The sequence below is a fragment of the Ailuropoda melanoleuca genome, chromosome 6 (assembly GCF_002007445.2).
Source record: "Ailuropoda melanoleuca isolate Jingjing chromosome 6, ASM200744v2, whole genome shotgun sequence".
NCBI classification, from domain to species: Eukaryota; Metazoa; Chordata; class Mammalia; order Carnivora; family Ursidae; genus Ailuropoda; species Ailuropoda melanoleuca.
The window spans coordinates 41423309-41441798 of NC_048223.1; the positions used below are offsets into that span (position 1 = coordinate 41423309).

Genomic DNA, 18490 nt, shown 5'->3' on the forward strand with positions numbered 1-18490 from the left:
CAGCATATGCAATGCTTTGCAGTGAGAACATGCTTGCTGTGGTGGGCAAATAGCAAAGAGGCCAAGGAGAGGAGTGGGCAAGGGGAAGAATGGAAGGACGTAAGGTGAGGGAGGCAGGAGAGAGGACAGTCGGCTTAGGCCAGTGTAAGGCCTTCAGCTCCTACTCTGAGTGAGATGGGAGCCACTGGAAGGTTTGGGCAGAGGAGTGCCTTGGCTGACTGGAGCCCTCCAGCTGTCATATTGTGAGCAAGGGTGTATGCAGGGGTACCAGGCAAAGGGAGTGCTGACTTGAACCTGAGCCGTCACGGTGGAGATGGTGAGAAGTGGTCAGACTGGGGGCTTATTTTGAAAGCAGGGCCCGTAGGATTTAGTGACAGTTTGGATATGGAGCATAAGAGAAAGAGGGGTTAACGGTGACCTCAAAGGTTTTTGGCCAGACTACCAGGAAGGATGGAGTTGCCAGTTACTGAGTATGGAGAAGTTGGTTGCACATGGTAAGTAAGGAATTTGGTGCAAAGTAGGCTGTCTGAGGCTGGGATGGGAGGCTCAGGATGCAAATAAAATTTGAGAGCATTCTCAGATCCGGTCTTCAACAGAGCCTGAAACAGGGACACAAATGCATGTGGTTTATTGTGGGGGTACATTCAGAAGAAACCTGTGAAGGCCTCCATTGATCAGTTATTGACTATCCCATGGGGGCAGGGCTGTACCTTTGAAGTATCTTGGTCAGCTGAGGGCAGTTCTCTGGAAGAAGGACTGTGACCACTGGCAGTGGTGCACAGTGAGGGGCTGGGAACGGGGATGTGGGTCCTGGCTCTGTGAAGGGGGTCTGGGAGGAATGCCATCCCCCCTGCTAAAACATCAGCACATACATGGTATGTGGGGCCATGAGCCTGGATGGGGTCACCTAGACTGTATGTATGTATTGAGAAGCGAGAGAAAAGGGGCTCTGGGGCTTTCTGGGACATAAGAAACCTACCAAAGAGACTGAGAAGGAGCTACCTTTGAGACTGGAGAAACCCAGGAACGTGGTGTTTTGGAATCTGCGTTTTCTTTTTTCAACCTTATTCCCTCTTCCAATAAGCCGCTTAGTCGAGCTGGGACTCTCTCGGGATGGAGACTGGAGGAGGCTGGCACAGCATTTGGGAGACAGGCGTGGAGTGAAGGGAGATAGAAATTGGGGTCTTTAATGGTGAATAACGGGGTGGAAAACTCCTATATTCCAAGCCCTGAACGGGCCCCCCTCTGTTCCTCCTTCCGTACTGTTCTGCTTCCCTCTCCCCTTTCTCCCAAGAGCACTTCCTCTTTTACCTGCACAAGAATCTTCCTGCCCGGCCCTCCTTCTGGGGCACTCAACTCAAGACAGTAAGCCGCTACTTACTCCCTGGCTGGACTTGCCCGGCGCACAGAGCCTACACTCCCAGGGGCTGTGTGGCCAAGGAGTCAGTGTGACTGGCATTGTGAGGGCCGCACTGGTGTCCCCAGCAGCCCCCAGTCAGGGCACCCTCCGGCCCAGCAGTGAGTCAGATCCTACTGGCTCTGCCCATGGAACGCTGGGTCCTTCTTCCCTCACCCTGCCCTCCGCTCCACCAGAGAAACCTCCTTTTGAAGTCAGTGGGGCGGAGAGTCGTAGGGCAGACTCTAAAGTAGAGGGGACCCCAGTGAGTGGACGGCCTGCCCCAGGATGCCCGAGTCAGTGGAGACGGCGCACCTGGCAGCCGTTTACCTCCCGGGGAGCTTCTGGCTGCAGCTGTCCTTCCCAGCTGTGCGAGGACGGGCAAGGACACCAGCATGGGGACCGGGCTGGGACCCACTCTACCTCGGTGTGCCTGCAGAGCTTCCGTTTTGTCCTGGGGTGAGCTCTCTGTGGATGGTGGTGTTCCACACAGAGTGGTGGTCGTGGTGGTGGGAGGGGTCCTCGTTCACTCTCTGAACTTGGCCTCTCTTTATGGGGGGGGGGTTGAAAAGCACCTCCACCCCCATCCTAGCAATACCTCTGAGGAAGAAGCCCTGGGAACAGGATGGGCAACGTTATCCGCACTTTGCTTTGATTGACGGCTGTGGAACCTGGTTACTGATCTTTTTATTCCAAAGGAAACCAAACCAATCTTAAAAAAAAAAAAAAAAAAAAAAAAGGTGGGCCGATTCCTCCACACCTACCTGAAACCCAGTACACAGGCTGCACTGAACGACCTCTGCCCAGCACCTCCCTGAGCGTGTTTCTTGGAAGAGCCTAGAAGATTCCTGGATTGAGACTTCATGGGTTCAGTGTGAGTTGGGCCTGTCTTTTGAAAAAACAAACACATTGGTAAACTTTGTGGGAGTTTCCAGACCCAGCCTTGCTTGTCCTCTGACCCATCTGGACGGAGCCCAGCGGGGAGGCAGCCCGCGTGGGGATCAGGTGACCTGTCCTGCCACCTTGTCACTCGGGCAGCCCGGGGAGGGGGCACCCACCCGGAAGGGTCTAGAGGCCACCCACTGTGGCCCCGTTAATGTTCAGTCTCCATGCTAGCAGTGGAGCGCCGAGGGGAGGCTGTGTGGACGCGGGTTTAAAAGGGACTGATTGAAATGTCTCACATACCGACGCGTTCAGTGTGCCAGGACCTCTGAATTCTGAGCCTTTCTAATGCGGCCACTACACTGTTGTGCGCACCTCGGGGACCCAGGAGAGCCACGGGTCTGCTGGCCACGAAGGCCGCCTTGGGAAACGCTGCTTTTCGGAGTTCTTACTAAGGGAATTTAAGAGCACAAACATTTTATTGAACCAAACTCAGCGGCAAACAGAAAATGATCTGTTAGATTGTCAATGGGGAAGGGCTTATTATGACTGCTGGTGGAATAAACAGCGGCTGGCTCCTGCCAACATTTATGGAAGTAATGTTTTGAAGTTTTAAATGTGAGCTGTAAACCTAAGCTACTTCAGTTGTTTTTTTTTTAATTCAGTACTGAAACTGGGGGGGGAAAGGTGGGTTGGTGCCAGAGAAAACATTCTCATTTAATAGTGTTTGCACATGGAACTGCAACCCAGTTTGTAGCGAGGCCCTGAGAAAAACCCACAACTAATCCTTCATCACAGCTGTCTGCACTGTTGATCATCTGCCATCCCCTGAACAGCGACTTCTTTTTTCTGGTGACTGCAGGCTTGAATGACCCAGTGTGGAGAGTTTAAACTGTATACAAGGGGGGAAAAAAGGGAAAGGAATCTCCAATAAGCCTCAGCCAAAGGTTTTGTGCATAGGACTTCCTGTGCCTGCAGCCCGGGGTGGGGCTGCTCCCCACCCCATCCCGTCCGTCCCCGTAGCGCGTCCCCGACAGGGAAGCCACAAGGACAGCCCAGCTTCGCCTTGACTGACCCACTCCCGCCCCCGAAACGACTCAGGAGCGCTGTGGTTTGTGCCCCACAGGAGGGGGCTTCTCCTGCTGGGGCAGGCGTGGGAGCAGCCAGACCCCCAGCCCCTCTCAGTGCCCCCAGTTTCTCCCTCCAAATATCGGGCCTTGGTGGCTTATTGAATGAACAGGTTGGCTCACTATTCTCTCGGAGCTGATAGGGTAAGATACTGGTGTCTCATTTTTTGAGAAAAGAATAAGGAAGTAAGCAATTTGGCCAACAGATACAAGATGGATCCAAGCTAAGGCCTACTTGAAGGTGGCAAACAGGAGGCCAGACTCTAAACATTGTTGCCAGTGTCTCCCTCCCTCCCATCCCTTGGCCAGGGCCATGTGTGCAATCCCATTCTTACAGGAAATTAGAACTTGGAGAGTCATTGAAAACAAAGATTTTTTTTTTTTAAATCACGTTAAATGTTTTATTTTGCTTATTTTCTACTATTTATCTACTGGGTGGGACTGAGCCACAATCCCGTCATTTGAGGATGTGTGTTGTAATAAGCTCTGTTTTCTCAGGTCCCTGAGATTTCTGACAATCATCTAGCAAAGCAGAACCCTCACCCCAAGGAGTCTGGGATCTTACTCAGCGGAGGGGATCCGTGCTAGCCTCGCGGGCCGAGGGCCTTTTTAGGAGATGGGGGCTCATTCCTCTTCCCAGGAAGGTTCTCTTGTAGAGGAGATCTGGGATCCCACTTAGAAAAACATTTGGGATCCAGGGCGTGCTTTTGATCTAAAGAGCTGGTCCCTTGCTGCCAACATTGGAGAAGTGATAAAATATGTACTGTTTCAAACAAGGACCAAAACACCTTCAGGTATGACTGCTAACAGCTTCCACGCCCAGTGCATGTCAGTAAAGAAAGGACACAAAAGGCCAAGAAAGCAGGTGCAAAGAGTGAGGGACCAGCCAGGGCAGCAGTGGAGGCACGGCCTGGAGCCTTCCAACAGCAGCTGTGTGAAGAGAGGTGGGGGGCATGGGTGTTTCATTGGAGTCGGCCCAAGAATCCACAGGATACAGCGGAGAAGTAACGGATTGAGGAGGAGGGGAGATGGAGGGATTCAGAGCTTGGGAAGCCTTGTGTGGGATGGAATGCTCTGAAGTGGGGTGTGAGGGAAACCAGCCTTAGCCTATCGCCTGGCTGCTCAGGAGCACGAACAGTATGGAGTTGTCCCCGCTACAGGCAGGGAGGCAGTCTGAGGTTTGCCCATGGCAGTCAGAGCTGCAGGCTGCCCTGGGGGTGACGGGGTAGGTCTGCTCCTGGGGGAGGAACTCCCATCAGGCCGAAGGCAATCCTCTGGATCAGAAGGTGTTTTTGAACATTTTAGCAGCCAACATTCAGGGCAGCTGGAGGATGGGTTCACCTGCAGAGTGAAGGGGGTCTGGGTGGGGCGCAACAGTGTCCATGACATTGAGGAACCTGGGAGGCATGAATGGCCTCCTGGAGGTCGTAGAAGTAAAAGGGGGCATAAGGCAGGTGGGATTGGTGCTAATGTTCTCTGAGCTGCCTCTCTCCATTTGTCTCTCCAGATCTCTTTTTCAGCCTGCCCTGCGCCCCAGGGCCTGACCCTTTTGGTCGACATTGCCTGGGCTCCCTCACCCTCTGACTTTGGGTTGCCACTGGGACGTGCTGGCAAGAGATTGCAGGGTGAACCCTGCTTCCTTCAGGCCACTGTTGGACGGTGGCTGTGCTTTCCTTGAGGCCAGAGGTTTGGTCCCGAAGAGCCGTTCCTGTCACCAAGCTCTCCTCCGGTCCCCTAACAGGCCTCCAGCACCCCTGCATGTTTCTGTTAACCCTGCCCGTGCTTTTATGACTGGTCTCTACGTCTTACTTTCTTGAATCATCCCTCTGAGCGTCCAGTCAGGAGAAGGAGGGTAATCAGCTCTGGACTGTCAGCCCTGCACACCCATCACCTATGCACCCTGTTAAATGCGGACAGGTCAGCAGGTCTGGGGTGGGGCCCGGGATTCTGCCTTTCTAGCAAGCTTCCAAGTGGTGCCTGTGCTGCTGGCCCAGGAACCACACTGAGCATTGATACTGGGCTTTCTGTCGTAGTGAAGGGGCTGGTCTCCAGTTGAGGTGAGGAAGAGGAAGGGAGGCAGGGGGAGGGCCAGGAGCCGTGCACACATCCCTGAAATCCTGCTGCAAGAGATGGTAACAAGGCGGAGACTCCGAGAGGGTGGTCTTAGAGCAAACAGGAACATGATTTTCAAGATTACTAGAGACTCTTTCTTTTTAAGCCATCATGATGTAACCCAGATATAAAATACATTTGGCAACTGTTTGGGGGGAATAATTATTTATTTTAAAGATCTCAGAAGCTCTGTGTTAATGGACCATCCGACCCTCAATTTTCATGAAAAAGGGTTACCAGCCTCAAGACATGCATGATGACGTGTAATTTAGGTTTACAAATGTTTTCATCATTCCCTTTCCATATGCATTTTTAGATCCTATAACATTAATTTACATGACAACAAATCAATAAAAACTTAAAAAGTAATGTGTTGGGTTTGTTTTCATGTAGTTCATGTCTACAAAATAATACATTTACGTGTATTAATGTATCTGTAATAAATTTTTTTTTTTNCTGTAATAAATTTATTAATACATTTGTATTACCATTACCTATTTTTGTGTTGGTATTAAGTCCGTGTTCTTGGGTTATTACATAATAATAGTCGAATAACACAACCCCGATGTTGAGATGGAGGTTATTTTATATAGTTAAGAATAGGAAAGTTATCTTGTCATAGATTAGAAAAGAATCTAATTTATAAATATGTATAGTCTCTGGAGTTATTCTGTCGTGTTTTGCTTTGGCTACATGCAGAAAGTATTTCGGTCCTATTTTAGATTTCATCTGACGCAGAGGTATCGCATCATAGCTTCAGGCCTTCATTTCACCCAGTAATGGGGACTAGGGTCTTTGATTTTGCTGCACTGCATTTCTCGCTACTTAGCCTATTATTCGTCCAAAGCTTGCACCGAAAAGAGGTGGCAGGGTGGAAAACATGTTATGCAAATTCCTTCTTCCTTAGGTCGACCACCACCACTAACTTTTCAGTTGTAAAGATCAGGGTTTCTCTCACGCCCCATAAAACCACGTAGACACTGAGTGTCTCAAAATCCATGTACGGGCTTTATCACTTTTTACCACTGAAGACGATTTCTAAGAAGGTGACTCATGTTGTAAAACTTAGTTTCCTTTCTGCGCACGGGAGCCCCCTGGCGATAGCGGCTCGGCGGCGTCGAGTGCGGCCGCAGGCGCATGTAGCCGTGCCGGACTCCCGGGGGAGGCGGGCCGCCGTGTTGCTCATCTTCTGTGCCTCCAGAGCCTCCGCTGGCTCAAAGCCCGCAGTTTTTATGACAAAGCCATGGTTCTCAAACCTGCAGGGATCCTCACTGCACAGATGGCTCAGCCCCGCCACCGGGGCTCCTGCTTTGGGCTGCGTTGATACTGCTGGTCTGGGGACCGTGTTCTGAGAGCCGCTGTCGGACACGTGCTGAGCCATCTTAAGATGATCCAGATCCCATGAAATGGGTTGTTCCACAGGCAGGAGGAGTCCATCCGGGGCTCATAACGATTCCGTGGAGCTCCCAATTGCCACAACGGAGTACGGAAGAGGCCAGCACAGAGCATTTCGTACTTTTTAATTCCTTGGCTTTCCCATCGAATAGGTACCCATACTTGATATCCTAGTCCTCAAGCCTCTTAAAACATTGCTTTCCTCCTATGTCGTTCCCTCTTACTTGGGTTCAGAGAAATGGTTAATCCTGAGAGAGGAAACCAAAAACTGAGTTTTGTTAGTTCAACGAAAAAGTCTATGACATTCTTAGGCACAGGCTGGTCAAGGACATCTAGGCCACTGCTTCCAAGAAGAAATGGTGTTTACAGGTACAAAACTAACCGTGTTTTTATTTTTTTTTCTTTTTCAAAATATTTATTTAATCATTTGAGAGAGAGGACAAGAGCATGTACTTATTTATTCACATGAGAGGGAGAGAGAGAGATCCTCAAGCAGATGCCCTGCTGTGCGCGGAACCTGATGCGGGGCTCGATCCCAGGACCCAGAGACCATGACCTGGGGTGAAATCAAGAGTCAGAAGCCTGACTGAGCCACCCAGGCGCCCCTAAAACTAACCTCGTATTTTTAAAAAGACAATGGTCTGTCCTACAAAATGGAAGGAAAATGGTGGGTGTGTCTTGCTACTCCTCACCACCCCCCAAAAAAGCATCAGTCCTAAATTCTCTTGGAGTTCCCTTTCTTTCTCGCTCTCTCTCCCTATTTCAACAATTAGAAACCTCAAAGCTTCTAGACGATGTCCTGATTCTTGGCTCAGTTGCCCTCACAGCATCACAACATTAAAGGGAAATAGCCCATTATTTTTCTATGTCCCACCACCAAAAATTAAACATCTCTATCCTAAGTAATACTGCTTTCAAGTGCTCAGTTTATCACACTTTTTCTAAAAATTTCAGGTCGGAAGTTATTCATTTTTTTTCTTAAAACAAGGGAAACAAGACAACAGCATGATGAAGTGAGAGGTAAGTTTTGACCTCACACTGGAATTAGGGCCTGAGCACAGGTCTGGGATCAGCATAATACGTTCCAGGGCAGTTGGTTAAAGAGATATTGATGCATGTGATAATGCCACCAAAGCCTTCTTGTCCTACCAGGTACCTCCAGAGACACTTCTCGGCCTGTAGAACGAAGACCTGAGAAAAAGACAGATGAGCCCTACTGTACCTGTTTCATGCTCTGGTGAGTTATCAGTGTTTAGCAATGAGATGTGGCAGTTTCTTTTCCTCCTAATGGCTTCGGGAGAGCCTGCTCTGCAAGTGGCTAGACGTTCTCCATCTCAATCTGCTGGTGGTAGTGCCGAGCCTCCCGTTGGCCAACGTTCAGCTTGTACACAGAGCTCTTGTGCTGGCACTTACGGTGGCCCCACACTGCCCCTACACCTGCCAGGAGCAGCAGCAGACACAGGACAGTGACAATGGTGGCAATGACAGGGCCTCTGCTGAGGCTGGCACACCCGTCCCCTACACACGGTTCCACAGTTGGAAGCAGCTCCTCACTTGCACTTGGGCCAGGGCTTTCCTGTCCCAAGAAGTCCTCAGACAGCAGGTATGGGAAACTATCCTGGACCTCAGGAGCAATGGTTTCCACTGGAGTCTGGGTGGCCTCCATGATAGTTGAGGGAATGTGATTCGGCATCTGCTGGACAGCAGTTGTCACTGTCCCCAGGGTAGAGCTGGTGAGTTCATAGGGTAGGGTGGCCATGGGAGACTTCTCTGTGGCAAACCTCCAAGGAACAGTTGACTGGTACCCACTCAAGTCACCATCTGCCTTGCTGGGACTCTCAGTTTCAGACACCTTTATTGGTCTGAGAGCCAAAGCTTCTACCTCCAGTGTTGGAGATGGAAGACCTGAACTACGGGTCATGTCCTCACTTGGTGTGAGGGTGGTACCCCCGGGCTTCTTAACTTCTACAGGAATGGGTTGATTGGGAGTAACTGGACCCCTTTCTCCCAGTCCTACGGCCCCATCTCCCTTGTCCCCATCTTCCTCCTCTTCCTCCTCTTCTGCCTCTATCTTCCTCCAAGCCCCATCTGTCACAGGGTAGCCATCTAACCAGGACTCATCACTGCTGCTCACCATTGGGTCCCCTGTCCTGCTGTCAGTCCTGCCCACAAATGGCCCTGAGGGCCCTTCAGTGTTGCTGTAGATTACCCTGGCTTCAGGTTCACCTGGAGCTGGTGTTGGGCTACTGTGGTTGTCTCTAGCTGGAAACTGCTTTTTGGTGCCATCATTCATCTCTTTCTCCAGCTCAGGCTTGTGGAAGTTCTCAGCAGGAAACCAGAACAAGTACTTCTGGTTTAGCTGGGATCCTGGCAGGTCCGTGGGGACACTGCTTCCCGTGGTGGACAAGCCTGTAGTTGGCACAAAGGCTGTATCCTGGGCTATGTTTTCTCTCCCCACAGAAATGGAGACCAGACGGTCCTGTTTTGGAGCCTCCTCAGAGGCCTCTCCTGGACCTCTGTCCTCCTCTGCCTCTGTCCGGGAGTCCTCCATGAGCTCCCTGAATGACACAGATCTGTCATCCGGGAAATTATCCTCATAGTCAATATGTGCCTCAGTTGCATCTGGAAGGGGAGAAGGAAACACCTCATTAGGTCTAAGGTTACAGAGCCAGCAGGGTAGAACATAAGAAAAGGAAATAAAAAGCATAAGGACTGGAACAGATGAAATAAAGCTGTCATTCACAGATGACATGACTGTGTATCACAGACAAACCCAAAGAATCTACATATAAACTGTTACAGTTAATATATGGATTTATCAAGGACACTGGGTCTATAGTCAATGTAAAATATCAACTGTATTTCTATAAACCAGCAATATACAGAAACAAAAATTTTAAAGGACACCATTTGCCATAGCATTAAAAAAAAATCAAACACCTAGGAATAAAGCTAACAAAAATGTGCAAGATTTGAACATGGAATGGTAGAGAATATTGCCAAGCAAAATTAAAGATCTTACTGAACGAAGGGATATATCCTGATCGTGTAATGGAAAGCTCAAAATTGTTAAGTTGTCAACTCTGTCCAAATTGATCTATACAGATTTAATACAACCCTAATAAAAATTTCAGGCATTGACAAGCTGATGTTAAAATTTATGGAAATGCAAAGAACCAAGATTTCTTGAAATCTACAAAATTGCAAAATTTATTCTAAAACTGGAGTACTTTTTAAGACTGTGGTATTGGCACAAGGATAGATAATTGGATTACGTTAACTTTAGGAACTTGTGTTTATCAAAAGCCGCCATGAAAAGAGTTAAAATGCAAGCCACAGACTTGAAGATATTTGTGACACATACAATTCCCAAAGGATTCATATCCAGAATTCATAAAGAACTCCCACAAATCAATACTAAGTAGGCAGACAAGCCATAGAAATTTGGCAAGATACGTGAATTGGCACATCACAAAAAAGACATCTAAGTAGTCATTAAACATGTGTGCAGATGCTCAACCTCATTAGTAATAGAGATATGCTAACTACAGCCATAAAAGTATGCCATTCCATAGCACCACAACGGCTCAAAGTAAGCAGACTGACAATATCTAGTGTTAACTGATGATAGCTAGTGTTTGGGCACCAAAGGACATGCACATGAATGTTCAGAATAACCAAAACCTGGAAATGATTCAGATGTCCCTAAACTGCAGAACTGATGTAAATCATAGCATATTTGTACAAGGAAAATCTGTACATCAATGAAAATGAACCAACCATTACTTCTGACAAGCACATAGATGAATCTCACAACCATAATGTTGAGGAAAAGAAGCCAGACACAAAAGAACACACTTTATGTGATTCTATTTATATAAAGTGTAAAAGTAGGCAAAGCTAAACTATGATGTTAAAAGTCAGGTTGGTGGATGGAGAGAAGGGGTAATGACTAAGTCTCAGGACAAGCAGGGCTTTGGGGATCCTGACAACATTTTACTCGATCTGTGTGGTGGCTAATTTCTTTGTTTCTTTTCTGATAGTTAATTGATCTGTTCCCTTATGATGTGTATGTATGTTAAGTAAAAACGTCTTCTAAAAACACTGATTTGCTCTTTGTAAGACTGCTTGAGACTATGCTGTGAAATATTCTAAATTCAGCTGAGTAAGAATGAACAAAAGGCCCCACAGTTAGGAGACCAGAATGTAAGGACAGCAGGTCAGGAAGGCTCAAGGAGCTGCGTCCTTGGAAGAGAGCAGCCCACTGGGCTTCCCCATTCTCAATGGTCTTTGAAAGGCAAGTCGTACTGGAAGTCATACTTGGTTATTAAAACAAGAAGGCTCCCTATGGCATTGCTATATATTGAGTATGTTTAGTCTTTGCCCCTGGTTCCTGGCACAGAGCTCCTAAAACCCTTGGAATTTCCTAAGCAATGGGGGTAATAAGAACATCTTTTGTTATTCATAACAAGCTCCTTTCAGCCTTACCTGAATTTATCCTAATGAGGTGACCCCTAGATAGCATTGGGATGGTGGCTGGTTACCAGAGCAACCGACCAAGTGATCAGAGGATTGGAACTTGCAGCCCTAGCCTCTGACCTCTGAGGAGGAGGAAGGGGGCTGCAGGAGGAGTCCATCACCAATGGCCATGATTGAATCAATCATGCCTAAACAATGAAACCTCCGTAAAACCCCTGAACTACAGGGTGAAAAAAGCTTCTAGGTTGGTGAATGCATCCATGTGCTGGGAGGGTAGCTCAACCCAATTTCAGCGGGACAGAAGCTGCTGTACTCAGGATCCTTCCAGACCTTGCCCTTTATATCTCTACATCTGGTTGTTCTTCTGTATTCTTTATAATAGCCTCTATAATAAATTGGTAAATGTAAGTAAAGTGCTTTCCTGAGTTCTGTGAGCTTTCTAGCAAATTACTGAGCCTGAGAGGATGGTTGTGAGAATCCCCAATTTATAGCTAGTTGGTCAGAAATACAGGAGGCTCAGGATGGAGGATTGGCGTCTGAAATGGGGCCAGTCTTGTGGGACTGAGCCCTTAACCTATGAGGTCTGCACTAATTCTGAGTAGTTAATGTTAGCATTGAATTACATTGTAGACACCCAGCTGGCATCCAGAGACTTGGAGAATTGGTTGTTGGTGTGAGAAGTGTTCTGTGGGAAGAAATACATTTTAGTAGTCTTTTCCCACTTCACTTTGCAACTTGGAAAGCACAAACTCAAAGAGCTCCAGAACCAAGGTCTGGATAGAGTGCTAAGGTGTCATGGGGTACACTCCTGGGCTCTGAAACTGGATTAGTGGGCATTTGGCTTATTTCTTACAAGTCTTTATATTTTGTTTCCTTAATGTGAGTTATGAATAAATTTAAAAGTTTTTTCTGTTCTGTTCCTAAAATTTAAGCCTATGAGCTTTGTGTCTTCAAAAATGCAAAAATGGTGGATAACAAACAAACATCCCTGATAAATGTCAAATGCATGTCATGTTCTATGCTTAGAAAAAGATAGCTGAGGAGATCCTGCTGGCTCAGTCAATAGAGCACGTGACTCTTGATCTCAGGGTTGTGAGTTCGAGCCCCACTTTGGGTGTAGAGATTGCTTAAAAATAAAATCTTTAAGAAAAAGAAAAAAAGAAAAGAAAGAAAGAAAAAGGGGGAGGGAGGAAAGAAAGAAAAGAAAACAAAAGAAAAGAAAAAAGAAAAGGGAGGAAGGAAGAAAGAAAAAAGAAAGAAAGAAAGAAAGAAAGAAAGAAAGAAAGAAAGAAAGAAAAAGATAGCCTAGAAATTATTTCAGGAGACCCTTCCACCCCATGATGTCCTGTTCACAATCTCTAGACAAAAGCCACATCGATGGCGGGACCACGCTTAGGAGCAATACAGAATTCCAACACAAGCCCCCAGGGTCTGGGCCTGGCCCCCTGCACGCTCACTGCTATGTCATAATGCCTCATTCTCTGCTGCACTGGCATTCCAAGTACTGTACTCACCTACTCCAACAGTCAGCAAACTTCCCCAAGTGCCCACTAACTGTCTGACACTGTGGTGAACAGGACAAGCAGTCCTAGCCCTCAAGGAGCGTAGGGGATGGAATTCCATGGGCCGGAGACCTACCAGGTTGAATTGCAAAGCTTTTGTATGCACAAATTCTCACCCATCCTGCTGAATAAAGACTAGGTTTTGTATTCAAGTACCATCTTTTCTTAAAAACACAACAGAATGAAACAAAAGCCACTACAACACAACTTTTCTCTAAAATTTACCCAAACAAGTCATACTGAATCCAGCTGGACATTTAAGAAGATCATGACTTAAATCTCTGACCTTAATGTGGTTATATTGTGTGGTTGAACGTGTGTGTGTTGACTGACTGTGGGAGGGTGAGCACAAAAATGGCCACAATTCTCCATTTTTTACTGCATTGAGTCCTTATGCAATGTGATTGTGTAACTAATCCCTTCAAGAAGTGGTGTCTCTTTTTCCAGCTCTCAAATTGGGACTGGCCTGTTGCTTGCTTTGACAGGATACAGTGAAAGCCTTGCATGCTCTCGTTCTCTCTTTCTCTGCACCCTGCCAGCGGCCATGTGAACGAGCCTAGGACAGCCTACTGAGGGGTGCGAGGCCATGTGCAGGAGAGGTAAACTGTTCCCACTGAAGCCCTCCTAAACCAGCCAGCTCCATCAACCTGGTTACTGACCACATTCACCTGAGTGAGCCCAGCCAAGACCAGAAGAACGAGCCAGGTAAGCCCAGCCCGAACTGCTGACACAGAAAATTGCACCCAAATAAATGAGCGTTCTTCAAGCCATTACATTTTGGGGAGTGGTTTATTATGCAGAAAAAACTGATAAACTAGCCATGAGCTCACTCGAGGACAGGGACCAAGTCACTGCGTCCCTAGAACAGAACAGTGCCCAGTCTGTTATAGGTTTCTTATACGTATTCTTTTTTTTTTTTAAAGATTTTATTTAATTATGTGAGAGAGAGTGAAAGCAAGAAGATCACAGAGCAGAGAGGGAGAAGCAGACTTGCTGCTGAGTGGAGAGCCCAATGTTGGCTCGATCCCAGGACCCAGAGATCAAGACCTGAGCCGAAGGCAGACGCTTAACCAGCTGAGCCACCCAGGCGCCCCATTAGAGGTATTCTTAAATGAGTGAAAGATTAACCGGCACTGGGAAAAGCAAGAGGGAACATCTACTCAGATCCCAAGATTCTCCCGATCCCTGCCTTATAACAGCTCAGAGCTAAGATCTAGTGCCAGGAACACAGTGCTCAAAACACAAGAAGACTTTGGGCTCATTTCCAATTTCTGAGGAATTAATGTCATATAACCATAGTCTCGTATACCACCTCCGAAAGATGCCACCGTTGAAGTATTACTTGAATACAGACACATACATGAGAGCACAACACACGCACACACACACGTTCACCTTTCTCACGCGAGTGAGCAAATCAGTCCACAGCCTGGCCCATGAGAACACCAATTCTCCTCCCAGCCGTTCCTTGGTGCCCCTGCAGCTACGATCGTGAAAGGACGCCCCAGGAGACTCTCCCCAAGGCCAGCAGATTCATCTTCATGAGGCTGGGGAGTGAGCCCTCCCCACCCAAGCTTAGTCCTAATGCAAAGAAACGTGGCATTTCACACATCTGACAGGTCATTTTTGCCTCAAATCTGCTGTATCCAACTTGGGTTTTGTTTTAAAAAAAACAGAATGTATTTTATGGAATTGCGGAAAAAATTCAAATGTTTGCAAAACAATATACATACGCCAGTTGTCTCCCAGAGGTTCTGCTGTTGAGGATGAATATGCCTGTGTTCTCAGCTAGAACACAGCCCCCTTTCACGGTGGGGAAAGGCAGGCAGCAGGTCTCTCCAAGACCATTTTTCTTCAAGAAGCTTGCCCCCACTTGAAATCGCAGGCTATTACCTCCTGCACGATCTGCAATGGAGGGCTTCTGACCACACGTCATTTTACTAGGGAGTATTTCTTGGTTGCCTCATTGCAACCCCAAGACACCAAACTGTCGAGAGCCCACAAATGGTTCTGTTTCATTCCATGGAACTTCTGTCACTTCTGGTTCAATTCTGACGCTGCGTTTAGTTTCTTTCAGGTGGTCATCCACCGGAGCTCACTGACCGCTGGGGATACGAGCTAAAGGAGCACACAGTTGCAGAGTCGTGCCGGAGAGAAAGCTGGCAGGGGGCCCACGTGCGGGGGGTGGGCGGTTATCTCGTGGTCCTCACGGCCTTCGCCTTACAACCCCAGCAGGCGCCAGCACCGATGTGGCCCATGGGCAAACAGGCAACAGCTAAAAAGTGTCTGTAAGGTTACTCAGAACCTTCCAGTGCTCCAGGGTATTTGTTGCCCGAAACCTCCGCTCGCTTCTTCCCTTCTCTTCTGCCCAAATCCCGAGTCCATGTCCTCAGCTGCGGTTCCAGGTGCTTCCTGCTCTTCCGACGGCCCCTCCCTCTGCTCTGCCTTCTCTTTCTTCTACCTCACTGTTCACGCTCCAGACCAGGGGCAGAAGCAAAGATGACCTTATCATTAGGCTGGATGATAGGCCATGCTTGAAAATATGCAAATGGTACAGCTGAAACAGCATCACATATTTTCTCTACCTTTCAAAATGAGGAAACTCCACATTTTTTAAAAAACACGTGTGCGTGCGCATGTGCACACACACACACAACTAGGCTTGTTGAATATGAATTTTTTAAAATGCGAAAACTATATTAAACATCAAGAAAAAGTTTTTACAAACAACCACCATGCATGGAAAAGGACATAATATTTTGTAACAAATTTCAAAAAATTTGAAAAAAATTTCAAAGTTAGCAGAGGTGAAACAGAAGATTCTGGAGCAGAGTAGAGAAGGCCAGCATGGCTCCACTCCTAACCCACCCTCACCCTTCAAAAACTGTACCAAGAAGTCAACAAATCCTAGACAGAAGCCAAGTGGGTGGAGAGAACCAGACCAGTAACCAGCAGGGCTGATTGTTCTTGATGGAATCCAAGACACCAGGACTTCACCTTGTGAAGGTGAAGTAAATCTCGGCATAGGACACTTAACCTTTCTGAAGAGAGAGCAGAGCCCAGATATTTTAAAGCAAACAGATAAACAAAAGGAAAACTACATACCCCTTCCACTAGTCATCCCCTTCTAGCTACCATTCTCTTTTCTGGATGAAAGGAAGATGCATGTAAAAGGCAAAGAACCTAACTTAGAAGAAAGAATTTATGGAACAGAATGAATTCCTCACAATGGCTCCACATTACAGAACTTAAGAAGAAAGTGAATGCAATAGAACAAAAGTTCAAAGTGGGGGGGGTGATAAAAGAATATCATGAAAAGTGTGATTTTAAACATCAGGAATCAAATTGAGGACCGATGTAACATCATGACAGAACTAAAAAATAAACAGAAACTGTGAGGAATAGAATAGACTGAGAATTTTAGAAAACTGAGAAAAAGACATAAAGACTCATTCAAGAGTCAATGCAAACTTCAGGCAGAATAAATTCATAGAAAATTATGTGCAGGCACATCAAATTAAAACTGCTTAAAACCAAAGAGAGGGGCGCCTGGGTGGCTCAGTAGTTAAGCATCTGCCTTCGGCTCAGGGTGTGATCCTGGAGTTCTGGGATCGAGCCCCACGTCAGGCTCCTCCACTGGGAGCCTGCTTCTTCGTGTCCCACTGCCCCTGCCTGTGTTCCCTCTCTCGCTGGCTGTCTCTCTCTCTAATAAATAAATAAAATCTTTAAAAAAAAAACAAAACCAAAGAGAAAAAAAAAGTAACCAGTGAAAGCAGACACATAACCTTCAAAAAAGCAATGAATAGACTGAGAGTGACTTAAAAAGAAAAAAGAAGAAGAAGAAAGCCAAAAGACCCTGTGATATCTTTAACGTGTTAGAAGAGGAGCACTTGGATGTTGCAGTTGGTTTAACAACTGACTCTTGGTTTTGGCTCAGTTCATGATCTCAGGGTTGTGAGATCGAGCCCCGCATGGGGCTCTGCACTCAGCACAGAGTCTGCTTGGGATTCTCCCTCTCCCTCTTCCTTTGCCCCTCCTGCTCATGCCCGTGTGTGCTCCCTCTCTCTCAAATAAATCTTGAAAACAAAAAAGTGTTAGAAGAAAAGAACTGCCAACCTAGAATTCTTGCTCTGTGAAAATATCCTTGCTGAAAGCCCCAAGATGTAGGAAGGAAAGAACAATGAAGCAGGTAAATACGGGTTGGGGGGCAGATCTAAGTGAATAATACTGCCTGCATAAAACGCGTACACTAATTAATTAATTAATTAATTAAAACAAGCACACACACACTTATTATTTGAAACACATGACAGCAGCATAGAAATTGGGAGGAGGTAATTGTCAAAATAGCTGAAGGTATTTAAATTGTCCAGGAAATGGTATCAACGTTGATAAGTCAAGGATACCTGTTATAATTTCTAGAGTAACAACTAAAAGAAGAGTAAAAGAATGTGTTAGGGGCACTCAGCTGGCTCAGTCTGTAGAGCATGTAGCTCTGATCTCGGGGTTATGAGTTCAAGCCCCATGCTGGGGGTAGAGTTTATTTTAAAAAAAGAGCATGTGTTAGAATATCATAGAGAGGGTAAATATAATCATTTTTAAAATGCTTAGTCACTCCAAAAGAATGCAAGAAAGCAGAGAATAAAGAACAAAGAGGGGCGCCTGGGTAGCGCAGTCGTTGAGGCGACTGCCTTCGGCTCAGGGCGTGATCCTGGCGTTCTGGGATCGAGTCCCACATCGGGCTCCTCAGCTGGGAGCCTGCTTCTTCCTCTCCCTCTCCCCTGCTGTGTTCCCTCTCTCACTGGCTGTCTCTCTGTCACATAAATAANAAAAAAAAAAAAAAAAAACTTAAAAAAAAAAAAAAAAAAAAAAAGAACAAAGAAAGCTAGGACTGAGAGAAAACAAAAAGACAGTAATTTTAAACCCAAACCTATTGATGATTAAATGTAAAAATGGATCAATGCTCCAATTGGTTATATGATGCTTTTAAGAGATATACTTTAAGTAGAACTGTCCAGGGAAGTTGAAACTAAAAGGATGAAAAAAAATATATTCTATGGAAAGACTAACCAGTAAAGAAGACCATAAGCCAAAAAATAATACTAGAGATAAGGAAGGTCATTTCATAAAGAAATGTTTCAATTTATCCGGAAGATATTAACATTTAAATGTGTATGTAATTAACAGAGCTTCAAAATATATGTATCTAAAACATGTGAACTAAAAAAAGAAGCACATGAATCCATGATCATAGAGAGATGTTTTAAATACCTTTATCATTAACAATTAGAGCGAGCAAAGAGCTAAGAATATATATCTGAAAAACATGCTTAATTAATACATTTGACCTACTTGACATATGTAGATCACATCCAACAACTGCAGAAAAACCATTGTTTTCAAATACACTTAGAATACTTTTACAAAGTTGACCATAAGTGCAATGTCAACAAATTTAAAGAATTAAGTTCTCCAGCCATAGTGAAATTAGGCAAAAGATTACTAGGAAATTCCTGTATTGCATAGAAATTGAACAA

At 46.3% G+C, this 18490-nt stretch overlaps 1 protein-coding gene across 1 annotated transcript in view; it reads right to left on the reverse strand.

The window, feature by feature from the left end:
* Nucleotides 1-7869: 7869 nt before the first annotated feature.
* SUSD5 (sushi domain containing 5) overlaps nucleotides 7870-18490 on the reverse strand; it is a 66440-nt gene continuing 55819 nt past the window's right edge. Inside the window, exon 5 of the mRNA XM_019799443.2 lies at nucleotides 7870-9534. Coding sequence (XP_019655002.2) covers nucleotides 8231-9534 — 1304 coding nt within the window. The 3' untranslated portion in view covers nucleotides 7870-8230. The remainder of the gene's footprint in view (nucleotides 9535-18490) is intronic.